This window comes from Apodemus sylvaticus, chromosome 9, assembly GCF_947179515.1.
Source record: "Apodemus sylvaticus chromosome 9, mApoSyl1.1, whole genome shotgun sequence".
Taxonomy (NCBI): Eukaryota; Metazoa; Chordata; class Mammalia; order Rodentia; family Muridae; genus Apodemus; species Apodemus sylvaticus.
Window position 1 is genome coordinate 25035173 of NC_067480.1, and position 16976 is coordinate 25052148.

Consider the following 16976-nt stretch of genomic DNA (forward strand, 5'->3'; position numbering starts at 1 on the left):
TCAGAATGAATACGAAAATAGGATTTCAAGGACCAGGGAGAGGGCTCAGCGGGGAAAGTGCTTGCCAAAAAGAGTGTGAGGACCTCAGTTCTAATCCCCATATCCACATAAAAACCAGGTGTGGTAGCTCCCATCTGAAGTCCCAGTGCTTCTGTGACTTCAGGTAGAGGTGGAAAGGGGGATAGGAAAGTCCCTAGCATCTCGTGGGCTGGTTAAACTGATGTATGCAGGGGTGAGCAACCCAGCCACCCTTTCTCTTTAAGGTAGTAGGTGAAAGTGGGCCCCACCGTTGTCTCTGACCTCTGCATACATGATGTGGCATAGATGAATCCAAACTTACACAGTGTGTGCACGCACTCACAAAAGACTAAGATTTCAGTGTATACATGTGATACGGAGGCCATTTTAAAGATGCCCCCCCCACCCCAACCGTGTATTCCTGAACATATGAAATTGAGCTGAATTTTAATGTACGTCTACAAAGTAAGTAGTCAACTAGGCTTGTGCTCTTCCTAGGAAGAGAAGCAGTTGTTTCTGTAGTCTCCACAGTCTGCAGTTCTGCTGCAGGCATGGAAAGCACCTGAAAGATGTTATCACCACAAGCAAAATGAAGACAATGGCAATTTGATAGTTAGACGCTGTTCTTGACATTCCAGATGACGAGAATTCACAGGAATCAGACTCTAGGAAAGCATTAACCTGGAACTTTTGAGATGATCCCTAGCTTGTTTTCCACTTCCCGCCATCCCCCACTTCCATTTATTATGTGTGCAGTAATAAGCTTTCTCTGGGAATGGGATTGCAGCAGAAGACTTGTAAATGTGATCTCCTGACAGAATGGAGCCTGTTTTATAGACAAATCAGTTTCAACCTTGTTGTTAAGGTCTGTCTCAGTCCTGCAGCATTTAGCCTGAGGTGCCAGCTGTCATATCCACATTGGACTCCAGGAAAACATAACAGAATGGCCCCTCCTTTTGATCTTAGTGGTTAGTTTTTTTGAGGTGATAGTCTTGCTATATAACCCAAGCTAGCCTTAAATAGGGATAATTCTGTCGTTGTCCCAGATGCTAGGGTTATAAATGTGATCCTAACTTAGAGGACCATTTTTTCTAAGTGCCTTTTGTTGTTCAATTTTTGGAAGAGGCCCTTTCTTTACAGTGGGATGAGAATGACCAAGGGGACCACCTGTCCCCCACAATAGGAGACCAATTCATTAAATGACTTAATCAACCATGACTCTGAAGAAAAAGGTTCACCCAGAGACAAGGGGAAAGCGTCAAGAATGCCTGGGTAAAACAGAGAGCTAAAGAAATCACAGAGAGTCCTTCTTTACCTTATGCAAATAGAAACAGAGGGTGGGTAGGTCTCCCCCACCCTTGGCTCCTGGTCTGCTCACCAGTATGTCTTCTGGGCACAGGTGGTATCTCCTTTTCCCACTGATGTGCATCAGATGCTCTTAATGGAGCCCAGGTGTTAATTCAATGGTAGCTGGATAACCAGTGGTACAGCTCCCCAAATTTCTCAGACCCACAGAACAGACAAGGGGCTCTTGGGATGAGGATCCTGAAGGATCTACCAGTCTGGAGGATGAAATGACTCTGAGGCTAGAACCTCTAAGACTTGGAGAAAAAATAATCCCCAAGCACAAAGGCCAGCCCCAAAGGTTCCATGGCTGTTGACTATACATCTGTGTGTTTCCTGACTTTACTCTGGTTTCTCTATGAGTTGTGACATCATCATGGACACCACAGACAGGTGAAGAAACTATAAATAAATTCATTTCCCCATATATCTGTCTGTGTGTACATATATACATATGCATACATAAACACATATATTCTAAATGTAGAGATGTGTGTCTGTATACATTTATATGTGTAAAATGTTTCTTCTTAATGCTAGTGATCATGTAGACAGATATATATATATTTATTTCATATATATATGTACATAAAATGTTGCTTTGTTTAAATGTGGATGAGCACATACACCCAGAGCCAAGCTTTCTGGTCAGGTCTTCTGTGTAGAATAAAAACAGACAGTCATGTGAGTTAGAACTCTGTGGCCTAGAGCCTCGCCCCCAGGGCTCCGCCCCCGGGCCCCACCCCCACACTTCTGTGCTCAGGTGCACTTACTCTTAGAGTCTGCAAGTATACAGGTCTATTGGGCCTTATTTGGCCAGATACTGAGGCCTAGTGAGGGAGCCTGAGCCTTTGCTCGAGTTTAGAGACCGGTCTCGGTCACTTCCATACTGGAGTGACTCAGCATGACCCACGTAAGTCTGCCTTTTCCTACCTAATGCTGATGCAGAAGAACTTTATTGGCCCTGTCAGTCACCCCATACCCTCTGATGCCCTTTGCAGCCACCTAAGTCATCTAAAACCCACCTCCTTCTTCAACCCTATATAAACCAGAGACTGATTCAATAAAACGAGTTCCTGCTTTGACAGACTCCTAGCTCGAGGTGGTCATTCTGAGGATGGCAGGAAATCTGGAGTCACAACACTCACCATCCTGACTGGACCGGGTTCTCTCCTCTCAGCCTGGACCTGCCGGCAGACAGCTAACTATATCCCAGATGGGATTCTGATAGCCTTTTTCATGCTTGCAGGGCTGGGGGTCAAGCTGAGATGCTGGGGTCCCCGGCAGGAGATACTGCCTATACATCCAGCCTGAGGTGGACTAATCAGAGAGATCGTTGAAGGGCCTGCTGCCATCTCAGGCTTTCTTGTTGGAGGAGTCAGGTCAATTGACTCTATTCTGTCAGGGAGTGAAGAGTTGGGAGGTAGAAAGAGATATTCATTTGGCCTTGTTGAAACTGAATTTTTGATTGTGTTGAAAGCTGGTTGTTATGATGATCTCATACTTTGTAGTTGCTAGATTTGTAGTACTAACTTTCTGAGGGACTCCTCCAACTGAGAAATCTTTTCTCGATAGAAAGCCACTAACTTCCTCCTGTGTTTTTCTTGAAATTCTGAAATATGTTTTGAGAGTAAAACTGTTTGACAAGGATCTTCACAGATCACAGATTCATTCTTTTTACCTTTGAGGAGGCAGAAGTCGAAGTACCCGAAGCTGGTCAGGATGAAGGATGACTTCCTGTGCAGCGGCTGGAAACAGCGATTACACTGAGGACCCATGTGAGACTCTCGTGAGGCCAGCGAGGACACTGAGGTACAAACGCACTTCTCAGTGCCCAGCTCAGCCTAGAAAGGCAGCTCTGCGCCTGCGCTCATTCCAGCGTTTCCAGTAGGCTCAGCAGGAAGGAGATCTCTAGGCTCAAAGACACACAGGGGTGGCTCTGATACAGGAACGTCCAGACCTCCCAAGAAACCTAAGTCGACAAACTTGGCTTCTGTTGGATTTCCAGAGCCAGACTCCTCTGTATCCTGTGTACTATTTGTCACTGGGGCCACTGGCAGTGGTCGCAAAGGGCTCTCTTCTACAAGGGAGTCAAATTTCCAGTACAAAGCCGGCTTCCTCCAGGCTGACTCCTTCAATGAGGAAGTGCCAGACTGCTCCAGAAAATCCGCTTCAGCACCAGTACCTAGAACAGCAGTCTCTCCTGTTGCCCTCTGGGTGAGATCTTTCCTATTGATCTTCTGGAGGATTTTGAAGGTCATATCCCAGGCTTGATTCTCCCCATAATATCTCAGAAGTAAGTTGGCAAGATCTTTCTTCACTTCGGTCCATGAAATCTGTTTCAGCTTCAATTTCAGAATCTCCTGTATGAGAAAGTCCTTAAACGTCATGAATTAATTCTTCCTTGTTCTCGCAAGTATCACATAAGGCCAAAATCCGAAATGAAGACACAGGATTTCATCGGTATTTCGGTCATCGGTATTTCGGGTATACAAATTCTGTTTTGTGCTTTAAGAAGGGCTTGGTGGCTAGCCCCCTACTGGGTCACCCATGGACACTCAGAAGAGTTTCTCAATTTCACTCTCCGTTGCCTATGTTACTAAGAAATGGGCAGAACTATCTGCACAGGGAGCAAGCGCGACAGCTTCCCCAGCTGGGGATGGAAACCTTCAATGGAAACTGTGCCCTCCCCACAGCCTTGAGGGGGATAATTCCGACCTTGTTTCCCCACAGTCACCCACCTAGGGTGGAGCCTTTCGACCTAGGTGAGGTCTGTTCTTCCAGACCTGCAGCTTCCTGCTGGAAGCCAGCTACCCACTGAGCGACTGAACTTGTTTTCCTGACCAGATCCTGGCATATTAGGGGAGGGGTTTCTCCCCCATTTTAAATTCAGACTTAATCATTACACATTGGGCCTCCATCAGCGGACTTTGTCTTGGTTCGTTATTTCTCTCACCTGTCCGTTCTTTTCAGCCCCAGCTCTCCTTCCAGCTGTACCCAGTTCTCTCTGGCCCCTGGTGGCTCCAGGGAATAAAAACTCTCACTTCTGATACCTCCCCACCTCTGGATTTTGCTATGTATCGATTGACTGAGAATGATGTATTATTGATTTGTGTTTTAGAAGCAGTACTTCCCCCTTTTGGTGGTTATAAAAACACATTTGGGCTTTTCAGGGATCGTTCAATAGTGACTTTTTGGCATGCTTTGCTGCCTCTGAAGCTCTCAGTTGACCTCTTCCTGTCCCTGTCTGGAGAGTCATCTTCCTGAATACACTTTATTAACGTAGCCAAGGCCGCCCTCAGCCAAAGACCTTGCCCCCAGGCAGAGGGTAGCACTTTGTCATCTGCACTCCAGCTCTTAGGGACTCCAGCACTTAACCAAATAAACTTGCTCCTCGCCCAACCGCCTATTCATTATTTCTGACAGCAGAGCCCTGCTGGAGAAGGGCGTGTGAGGGCTGCCTCTAAGCCACAGAGCTGTGACACCAACCAAAGGGGATTTCTCAGAAGCCCTGAGAGCCAGAGAGAAACAAGTAGCTTGTGGTAGGTGCTCTGACACTTCGTTCAGATAACGAACTTGACTCTTGGGCTGTACTCACTGATACAGTTCCCCAGATGATACTGGAAACTGGGACTCTTCCCCGTGCACTCCAATCTTCCTCAAAACCTGTTGACTTTGGGGGCTGGAGAGACAGACCAGTGATGAAGAGCACTTGCTGCCCTTCCAGAGGACCTGGGTTTGATGGCCAGCACCTCCATGGTGGCTCATAACCACCTGTAACTTCAGTTCTAGTGTGACCAAGCATTTTACTTCTGGGAAAGAGTGAGGAAGAAACCTTAAGTGGTGCCACTCACTCAGAGGTGGACAGTCTTTCCTGGACAAGATGGTCAATGACCAGTGACCGAGGGCACAGTTCAATTTAATGGGAAACCTTGGGCACAGCCAACCTGAGCTTTGATGTTACAGAACTTTGTGCAAGCCAATGAGCTTCTGGGTTCTCTGTGGTGGCTCAGGAAGTAAGGAGTTGCGTGGACAGGTGGGAGAGAGGTTGCATGAGGAGGAGGGTGGCATGATAGGAGGATATAGTAGATGCCAAGGTCCTGAGATATGTGCCTAGAGTCACCAGCACAGCCAAGGGGCCTGGGACAGAAAAGAGGTAGACCAGAAAAAAGGGGGAAAGGGGCTTGGAACTTGCTGGAGAGGGCTTAGCAGGCTTCTGGAAAGTGATTGTGAGTTTGATAAGGAGTCACGGACCTTTGAAATAGATCTTGACATGGTCAGGCTCTTGTGGGAGAACGAGACATCATGCAGCCATGTGGGGAGAAGACTGGAGGGTTGAGGATGGAGACAGTACAAGGAAAAGGAACTGGGTAAGATGTGGTGGGGACTTGATGCAGGGTAACAGTGAAGTCAGGCACTAAAGGTGCATGAGACCAGGCTCCCCTGTGAGGTAGGATATGCTGAAGGACTGGATAGAAGTGGGGGGAGGGGAGAAGAAGCAGGAGAGAAAAGAAGGAAGTCAAGAAAGATAGCACTCAAGGCTTTGGACTGAGCTTCCCCTTGGAGGATCTTGGTTTCTGTAATATGTCGCCCCAGGAAAGTGTCATATCTGGGTTCAGTGTTGGTATCTGCTACTGGCAAATCTGGTACTCAGTAGCAGCTGTAGCTAGGATGGTCTTGATGAGTGGAAGTCCATGTTGTTGACCCACACAAGCCTCCATCTCTGCCACCATGACTACTTTGTTCATAGCCCACTGGGCAATGACAGGCATGGCTGGGGAGAGAGGCTGATTGCCCAAGGCCATCTTATCCACTTGATTACTGAATTCCTCCTCTGCTGAAGTCACCTTTCAGTGATCATTTATGGGGACACAAGTATCTTCATGTCCTTTGCCCATTTGGAGGATATCTAACCATATCCTTCTTCTCCAGATGTCTTTCTCATCAATTTTCTAATTATGCTCTTTCCAAGTCTCTGACCCACCAGCCAATCCATTGGTTACAGTCCATGAATCAGTGAACAATGGAACATCTGGCCCTTTCTTCTTCCAAAAATATCACACTACCATGTGTTCTGCCGGAAGCTCTGGCCACTGTGAAGATTTCCCTTCACTGATGTCTTTCGGGGTTGTCCCAGGAAAAGGTTGTAACACTGCAGCTGTTGCTTCTGGGTGGTGCCTGTATGTCTTGTGCAACCATCGGTAAGCGAGGTTCTCATTGTTTCTACCTCAGTCAACTGATCCTAAGGTTGTATGGAGGCACATGCTTGGGAGCAAAAGGCATTGTAACAAAAGTAGAAAACATCAACGATTGGGCAAATTCAGGGTTTCTATTGCTGTGACAAAACCAGGATCATAAGCAAACTTGGGGAGAAAAGGGTTTATTTGGCTTACATACCCTGGGTGACCATCCTTTGAGGGAAGCCAACGTAGGAATTCAAGGCAAGAGCCTGGAAGCAGGCTTTGAAGAAGAGACTACAGGCGGTTGGGGGGAGGGGAGTATTTCTTACTAGTTTGTTCTTCATGACTTACTTGATCTGCCTGCTTTCTTATAGTACCCAGGGCCGCTTGCCACTCACAGTAGGATAGGCCCTTCCACATCACTCATTAATGAAGAAAAGGATCCACAGGTCAATAGGCTGGGGGCATTTTCTCAACTAAGGTTCCATTTTCTCTCAAGATTCAAGCCTTTGTTTAAAAACAAAAAACAAAAAACAAACAAAAAAACCCACCCTAACCAGGATTGTTTCCTTTTCTGAAAAGATGGAAGATAATGGAAGAGAAGCAAGGTATTATGTGTGTGTGTGTGGGGGGGGGGCAAGTGGAGTAGGAATCTACTTGACTGCATTTCATATGACACACCTTAGACACCCATGTGGCAGGCCCCTCCTACCTGTTCACCCCTCTCCGCCAGCCACCCTCCAATAGCCTGAGAATGAGCAGAATAACAATGAGAAGAAGTCTTCTTGAGTCCAGCTGAGGAAGTTCTATGTCTTAGCTCAACATTCCCACTACTCTGGGATGCGCTTCAGATCCATCCCACACGTTACAGGTTCTAAAATCTACACTTTGGAAATTAGCTATTAGGTGAGGATATAGTGTCAAGGTCAAGAGCTCGAAACTCCTGGGCTCCATTTTAAGCTCCATTGGAGAAGGCAGAGTCTCACACTATAGTTCAGGCTGGCACCAAACTCATTATGTGTCCCAGGCTAGCCTTGAACTTGAGAATCTCCTACCCAGCCTCCTAGTGCTGAGATTAACCTTGCCTAGTAATATTTTTGCAAATCTACCTTATTCAAGCAACAGATTGAATTCTGTTCAGTAAAACAGAATTCCATGAAACCATAGTAAAGAGAAGTGGTGTTGGGGACACCCCTCGAGCCACTGGTGTACCCAATGGTGTCATAGTGGTTCCCAGATGGGTGTCATAATTATCAAGTCTTGGGAGCAATGTCTGGAATATTTGAACAAGAAGGCAGAGAGATCCGTCCCCGGCCATGGAAGAAGGCGCTTGAGTTGCCCACATCCTCTGGAGCCCAGTGCTGCTTGCTCGTGTCAGCTGCATGGCTAGCATGGCGCTTGGTGGACTTGCAGGTGGTTGGTGGTTTGGAATTTATGGTTGACTTACTATTTGCCAGGAGACACCAGTTCCTACCAGGAGGGGAGACACATCAAAGAGCTTTTATTTTCAAAAATTGTTAGCACTTAACTTCTCTCTCTCTCTCTCTCTCTCTCTCTCTCTCTCTCTCTGTGTGTGTGTGTGTGTGTGTATGTGTGTACATACTTATATGTGCATATTTGTGTGTCTGCATCATGTGTGGCATTGAGTGTCTTCCTGATGGCTCCCCACCTAATTCTCTGAGACAGTCACACTGAACTGAGAACGCATCACCTCAGCTAGACTAGAGACCAACAAGCCCCAGAGGGTCTCCTTTTCCCCCCTCCGCAGTGCTGGGACTGTAGGTATATGGCCATCCTTTGGTTTGTTTGTTTTTATGTAAGTGCTGGGGATCCGAACTCAGGTCTCCATTCTTAAACAACAGAATACTTTGTTGACTGACCTGTCACCTCTGCCCCAGAAGGACCTTCATAAGGGGAGGGGATGGGGAGGTAGCAGGGGACTGAGGTTGAGCCAGTGAGGGCTGCAGCTGAGGGTCTCCTGTCACCAGATGCAGGTTTGCTCAGGGGACTTGCCCTCCCCTCCTCCCCATCCCCCGGAGGAGCTCAGGAGCAATGACTCATGCCCCACCCCACCCCCAAAGATTAATTTAACTAATTCCTTCCTCTGAAAAGCAAATGGACCTCTTCACACTAGAAGGAAACAAAACAAACTTGATTAGAACACTGAGCTAAGAACAATTCTTGGCCACAGTTAGGATTCAATGCCACAGTCAGGATTATTTATGCATCATTATCATCAATTAAAAAGAAAAAACAAATCAAAATAAAACAATGATAAGATCAAAATCTGTGAACGGTGCAAGATGCTACAAATTTGCACGATGGATAAACATGGGAGAAAATATTTGGAGTTCGTCTGACAGGCAAACAAAGTGAGCAGAGAAGAGAGAGACCCAGTCAAAAACAGCAAAAGCAACACAAAGAGGAATTTCATGTGGAAAATGTGAATTGATGCAGGGTCTTGGTGGCAGCATCGGTGCATACGGGAGGCAGAGGCAGGCAGATCTTCCAGTTTGAGGTCAGCCTGGTCTACAGGGTGAGTTATGGGACAAACAGGGGTACACAGAGAAACCCTGTCTCAAAGTACAACCAACAAACAGACAAAAGAATTGGCAATGTATGAAAAGATGTCTGGTTTCGCCTGACTGTTAGGTCACGGAGGTATGACTGGGACAGGTTGGGAGGGCCCTCTCTCCCTTCCTCTCTCTTGGTTTTCTCCTTGTTGTGAAAATAGTTCTGACCCACAGCCCCTGCCAACACACAGGTTGCCTTGGTCCTGGCACAGGGCCAGATGACCCTTTCTCTCTGTCATTGAAGCATCATGGGTATTTTGTTACAGCTATGGAGAGCTGGCATGCCCTCCAGCTGGCTCTGGGCCTCCAACACACTACATTATTGGCAGTTAATGTCAGTGTGCCTTCTCACAATTAGGGCAAACTCATACAATTTCACTGTTTGCTCGGATCCGGAAGGTTCTGTTTGCTCTTCCACCTTTATGCCTTAGGCTAGGGGCGAAGAGTTAGGGACTGGACACATGGAGTAGAGGGAACCGCAGGGTAGTGAGCAGAGAGCTCCCTAGGGCAGACAGTCGAGGTGGGCTCTGAGGTCACAGACAGGGTGAACATTACTCTTTAGGAAGGTAATCCACGCGCTTTGGGTTGCCTGTGTGTAGCTGCTCTATCTCTGTTGCTGTGATCGAGCACCTTATAGGAGAAAGGGCTATTTCAGTTCCATTCCAGGTTACAGTCCATCACTGCAGGAAAACGGAGGCTGCAGGAGCTTAAAACAGCCAGTGACATCACATCCACAGTTACGAACAGAGAGAAATGAATGGGTGTGTGCACGCATGCTCACTTCCCTGTGCTCAGCGATGTTTCTCAACTCTTATACATATCAGGTATGCATATAATACATATGTGTATGTGTGTATGTATATAATATGTATACATACATGTACGTATGTATGTAGTGAGTTGGGTCTTCCTCCATCAATTCAGACAATCCCTCTCAGACATGGCTACAGTTGGCCCATGTAGACAATGCCTCATTGGAACCTCCTTTCCAGGTGACTCTAGGCATGTCAAGCTGACAACAAGAGCTACTCATCACATTGTGCGACAACGGAGTGAAGCCCTGTTTCTAGTTTTCTAGCTTTGAGCTCCTATGGAGAGGGCTTGGGTGACTTGGCATTAGGAAAGAGAGCGCTACTGTGGTAACAGGGAAGGTTGGCCTGTGGTCTCTCAGAGGATGGGGGTGGAGATACTACTGACCACACAGGCAAGGTATGGAGTCTGTCCAGCACAGAGAAGGCTTCTTTTGAGTACTTGTGTTGAAGTCAGCATAGCCCAGGCCTCTGAAGAAAGTAGCAAGTCTAGATGTAAGAATACCAAATTCTTGCTCGCCAGCTCTAGGTGAGGAGGCTTGCCTGGCACAGCTGGCAGGTAAATATGCATTGGGTAAATGAACGAGTGGAATTAGTCTGTGCAAACATCAAAGTGGAAGCTGTCTGCAGCCTCCCTGCTGCCACCTTTTGAGTCCTACATTCCCATGTCACCTGCAGACTTCATGCCGTCACCATCTGCACCTCCGCCGCCATGTGCTAGATAGCTGGGGATGCCAGGAAAGCCTCCACCTCACCCTAGCCATGACTGTGAGGCTGTCGGATAAGTGCCTGGCACTTATACACCGCAGTGGAACCACTGCTTGGCATGGCTCCGGTTGGCTTCAAGGTTCCCAGGCTGCAATCGTGCTGTGGGAGGTGGCTTGGTAACAAACCAGCCCCCCTCCCCGCCCCCTGCCTGTCTGTATCTCACCATACCAGTTGCGTTTGGACTTACCTCTGCTCTCCTTCTTGGGGCCCATTTGAGATGTGTGGCGTTGCTTGCACGAATCACAGGCAGAAGCTGAAGAAGCCATCTGCATCAGCAGCTCAGCTGGGCAATGACTGGAGTGTGGGAGGGGGGACACAGACCAGGAGGTCAGAGGTGGAGGCGCGCTGTACTTCCTGCCTCTGGGAGTCCCCTGGGGCCATCCTAGCCGGCTGATACTGGAAACGGACCTGCCACTCTGTACAGGGTCTGCGTGCACATGGAAGGGCTCCATGAATAGCATAGCTCTTCCCAGTGTTCCCCTCAGAGTGACGTGGGATGTGCAAGGAGTGCCATCACCAGTGACAAGGGGACAGGGAGCTGCCCTGTTTCTGTTGTTGCATTTCTACCACCCGGAGCCATCCTAGAGGTAAAGCAGATGTAGTGCAAGTGAACGGGTGAGGTCCTCCACCTGCTGCTGTCTGCCCTGGGCCCAAAACAGTGGAAAGTACTGTGATAGCCCAGTGCCTCCTGTGTCAGTCAGGGTTCTCAGAGGACCACCTTACAGAACAGATCTCTCTCTCTGCAATGTATAATATATAGCATACTATATTTGTATTTAAAATAAGTAGATCACACATTTATATATAGAGAAAGTATATAATATTTATTTAATATATAAAATATATTCACAATATATTTAAAATATTTTATAATATATTATACATAACATATTACAATAATATATACAAAATACAAAAATATATTGTATTATATAATATGTAATATATTGTATATAAAATATATATTATATAATGTATGATATATAATAAAACAATATATACTATTATATAATAACATACCATTATATATTACATAACATAATATATAATATAATATAATATAATATAATATAATATAATATATACATAGCAATAATATATAATTATAAATATAGTTTAATATATTTATAAATATTATAATATATAAATTATATGTGTATATATATATATATGTGTGTGTGTGTGTATGTATATATTCTAGTAAATCCCCATGTCTCTTTCTCTTTCTGTTTATCTATCTACCTACCCATCTATCTATCTAAAGATAGATTTGGGGATTTAGTAGAATGATTTATAAGCTGCAGTCTAGCTAATCAAACAGTGGCTGGCTGTCAATGGAAAGGCTAAGAATACAGTAGTTGCTCAGTTCACAAGGCTGGGTGCCTCAGCTGGTCCTCGGGATCATCTGGAATCCTGAGGAAGTCGGCTCTAATGCCAGCGAAGGGATGGACTTGCTAGTGAGGGGAGGGCAAGCAGGGAAGAACAAAGAGCTTGCGTCTTTCTTGTTGTTATGTAGGCCTCCTATGTAGAGTGCGGCCCAGATCCAAGGTGAATTTTCTCAGGTCCAAAGATCGGGATTAAAGATGTGTCTTCCTACCTCAAACGTCCAGATTAGAAGAGGATCTTCCCATTTCAATTTGAGCAGAAGTCCCTCACAGGTGTGCCCCTCCCCCCACGTTTCGGAATCTTAGTTCCAGATGTAGTCAAGTTGACAAGCTAGAATAGTCAAGTGAGTCACCCTCACCACCTCCGGTGCCTGCATCTGACCAGACTTTCCACCACATTCCGTATTGTGGAAGGAACTCTACGGCTTGCATTTTTCTGTAAACATTAGTAAAGATATATTTCTATTCTTTCGGCTGTTTTAAATTTGTCCCATTCCCCATGAAGTGGTTCTTTTATAATTCATGGAATGAGCCTGCAGAGACAGATTCTACAGAAAGAATTCTTTTCTTTTCCCCATTACTTTATTTATTTGTTCACTTTACATCCCAGTTGCTGCCCCCACCCTGTCTTCCCCCTCACACAGTCTCTCCCCATACACCCTCCACTCCTCCTCCAAGGGGGGGGGCTGGGTATTCCCCCACCCTGGCATACCAAGCTTCTGCAGGGCTTGGCACATCCTTTTCCACTGAGGCCAGCCCAGCCAGAGGAACGGAATCCAAGACAACAGCTTGAGGGACAGTCGTCACTCTAGTTGCTGGGGGACCTACATGAGAATCAAGCTGTACATCTGCTACATACGTGCAGAGGGCCTAGGTCCAGCTCATGACTGCTCTTTGGTTGGTTCAGTCTCTGGGAGCTCCCAAGGATCTGAGTAGTTGACTCTGTTGGTCTTCCTGTGGAGTTCCTATCCCCCTTGGGGCCCACAGTCCTTCCCCCAACTCTCCCATGAGAGTCCCCAAGTTCTATCCAACGTTTGGCTGTGGGTCTCTATCTGTTTCAGTCAGCTGCTGGGTAGAACTTCTCAGAGGACAGTCATGCTAGGCTCCTGTCTGGAAGCATAACAGAATGTCATTACTAGTGTCAGGGATTGGTGCTTGCCTACAGGATGGGTCTCACATTGAGCTGGCTACTGGTTGGTCATTCCCTCAGTTTCTGCTTCATCTTTGTCCCTTCATTTCTTACAGACAGGGCAAATTTGGGGTCTAAGGTTTTGTGTGTGGGTTGGTGTCCTTATCTCTCCACTGGAGATCCTGCCTCTTCAGGTTCGATATCCCTACTGCTATGTCTCAGCTAAAGTCACCCCCATAGAGGAACTCTGCTGCACAGATGCAATAGGAAAGGTGTCTTGGGGACAAAAATCCTGCCAGGCAGAGACTCTATCTTGAGCTGATGACAGAACTTGGCAACACTGCCCACATGTTACTGGTTTTACAGGTGTGAAAGATTAAGAATGTTGGGGAGGGGCTGGAGAGATGGCTCAGCAGTTAAGAGCACTGACTGCTCTTCCAGAGGTCCTGAGCTCACAACCATCTGTATTGAGATTCACTGCCTTCTAGTGGTGTGTCTGAAGACAGAGACAGTGTACTTACATAAAACAAAACAAACAAAAAAACAAAACAAAAAGAGAGCTGTAGGGAATCTTGATCTACAGTTTCAGAGAGGGCTAGGACCAGTCAATATATGACAGCTAGGAGTCTCTGCAAAGAAGCCGTGAAAACCACTGTGTGAAGTTGTGGAACTGAGGCCTAAGTTACAAAGAAACCCCGAGGATGTCAGAGATGCCAGGACTGCAAGATGTCTACCAAGAGAACATTCATTAAAACAAGTGTAGGAAAGAACCTGTGTATGTGTTATAGGCATCAGAGAGGTGGGGCTCCAAATTCTTTGGAGACAAGATAACTACATTATGATAAACAGATGCTGGACATGTTGATGAAGAATTGGTTGTTTGTCCTGCTGGGTTTTGATTTGCATTTCTTATTATGCCTTGTCCTTTTCTTCTAAAGTGGGTAAGTTTATCTTGTGTCATTGTGTGTTGGAAGTATGTAACTTATTTTTTTACTTTATAGGAGTTCAGTTAAGAGACTGCCTGGCGTCTCAGATAATAAGACTTGGGCTACAGAATTTTGGAAAGTGTTTGGATAGTTAAGGGTGGCATGGTAACCCACAAGGTGCAGTGGTGGCACACATGTCTTAGTGGTAACCAACATCTGTCTGATTGGGCTTAAACCTGCTCAACAAGAAGAAATCATGCTTTGTATTGGAAATGTAGTCAAGGCTAGTGAAATCACGGGTCTTGGAGAACTCACTGCTGCCATTTTACTAAAGCAGCATAATCCCTAGCTACACTCTAAATACTTGTCCTTAGCCTCAAAGATAACTGTATGTAGTCTCACCCTTAACCACGAAACTTCTCTTTGCAACAGACAAAGCCCATTATAGAAATCTACAGCCAAGTAAAATACAGAGATGTAGAGCTCAGTGCCAAAGGCTTATGGGACACTGAGGAAGAGTCCCGCGAGCAGGGGTCCTAGAGCCTCTATAACCATATGCTCTTGAAACCAGACTTGGTGTTCTTGCCTTCCCCTAAGGCACAAACAAAGAAATCAAAGGATATCCTAGGCTGTCTCACTGGAGCAAGGCTGCACCAGAATCTGACAGTCACACTGGCCTTGAGTGTCGGGACTTAGATTTTTGAGTGACTAGACCAGAATTAGGATTCTGCCTTATGCAGGCGACTGCACTGTCATCCAGTCAGGGCCATACAACTGTGCTGCTCTCAGCAAGCCACCTGGCTGGGCTGGTGACCCCATTCAACAAACAGCTGGAAGGCAACGGGTACACTTCACACTTGCTTTGTCTATTATCTTTTTCCATTTCTACTTGGTGGTCCTCTACATTACCATTATCCTGAGCCACTGTCCATATACCTGGATGCTTGTTTCCTAGGGCTCTCTGTTCCTAGCAACCCTATATTTAGTGTTTTACAGAACACCAAGAGCAGTATATCAGTCTTTTCATAAAGAGAGCCATTAGACCCGCTCTCCCCTTCTCAACATTGCATTAGCCCTCAGCCTTGTCTGGTTGGAGGAAAGACATCTAGATCCTGCCTGCAAGTCTGGGTAGCGTTGCCTCCCAGAGCATCCAGTCACTTTGCTGCCTGGACCAAGCCCAGTGAGTGCATTTACTGTCAGCAAGTCTGAGACACTCATTCATTCCTTTCACAAATATTTATCGGGTGACTACCAAATGCCGACACTCCTCTAAGCCTCAGGGATAAAGAATGGAATGGGAGAGACGAAAATACCTATTCTGTCAGTGCATGATGGGATGATAAGCAATAAATAAAACAGTAAGTGCACTGTGACAGTTCTGCCAGCCTCTTCTAAAAAGCTGGGTCAACCGTCAGTGTAGTCAGCATTGGGTACCAGACAGAAGGGAGGAGGAAATAAAACCAAGCAAGGAGAGTGTGGGAGGAGTTTGTAGAAGAGCTAGAATTTTACAGTGAGTTAGAGGAGGGATATCTGGGACAGAGAGTGACTAGCATGGAGGAATCCCAAGTGGCCAGGACTTGGTGCATGGCTTCAGGTTTTGTGTGCATGAGAACCGTGTAGCAGTGCATGCTACAGGTGACACAGAAGTGTCCTCCGTGGTCCGTCCTAGTTTCAATTCTGTTGCTGTGATAAAAATTCCCCAACGAAAGTAACAAGGGAGCTAGGGCTTACTTACTTTAGCTTGCATTTTCAGTTTGAGGTCTATTCTTAGGAGGAAGACAAGGAGGCTGGAATCTCAAGCTACACATCCACACATCCACAGTCATATCCACAGTCAAGAGGAAAAAAGAATGCATGTACGACATGCCCATAGTGTGTGGGTCCTCTCATTTCAATGAACAAATCAAAATACTCATCCCAGGACATGTCCACAGGTCGACCTCTTCTAGATGCCCCTCCCCACATCGTGACTTCCTTCCCAGGCGATTCTAGAGTGTGTCAAGTTGACAATTTAGTCACCACAATGCTCATGATTTTTGCCACGTCCCAAGCACTGATACCTTGGGATCTTGTTCCCTCGGTGCCTGGCTTACCTATGCTGATGCTATGCTGCTGTATTGGTTCCCAGGCAGGGACAGCCCTTGCTTACTAGGAGGCCTGGCCAAAGGAAGTTTTCCACATATAGGGCAGAGTTTGAATCCTTATCACCTTGGTGTCCTGGTGCTTCTCAGGAAAGGATGAAGTAAGTCGTTTGGAAGTTCAGAGACCTTCAAGGGTGGACCTTCAAAGCTTTTAGGATCAACTTGTATTAGTCAGGGTTCTCTAGAGTCACAGAACTTATGGATAGTCTCTATATAGTAAGGGAATTTGTTGATGTCTTACTGTCTGTAGTCCAACTCCCAACAATGGTCAGCAGCAGTTGTGAATTGAAATCCAAGGATCTAACAGTTGCTCAGTCCCATAAGGCAAGCAGGCTAAGAAGAGAGAGTGAACCTTCCTTCTTCTAATGTCCTTATGTAGGTCTCCAACAAAAGGTGTGGCCCAGATTAAAGGTGTGTAGCCACCACACCTGAATCTGGGACTTGCTTTGTCCCAGATGACTTTGAACTCAGAGATCTTCCTGTCTTAATCTTCTGAGATTCATAGCCACTATGCCTCAAGATCTCCAAGCCAAGATCCAGGTCAGAGTTCATCCCAGATATAGTCAAATTGACAACCAGGAACAGCCACTACAAACCTAAAACATCCTGTGAGGAAAAAGAAAAGCATCTTTTAAGCCCACCTGGTGCACTCTGATGTGATCGTGCGATGACTCCATTAGGTGGAGAAATAAAGGTTTCTTTT

The 16976-nt window shown here is 46.3% G+C and overlaps 1 protein-coding gene across 1 annotated transcript; it reads right to left on the reverse strand.

Annotated features, from left to right (window-relative positions):
• Positions 1–2567: 2567 nt before the first annotated feature.
• On the reverse strand, positions 2568–3140 carry LOC127692809 (probable E3 SUMO-protein ligase RNF212). Its single transcript, XM_052193407.1, is given in 1 exon segment — positions 2568–3140. A coding segment is annotated over 1 exon segment (573 nt).
• Positions 3141–16976: the final 13836 nt, after the last annotated feature.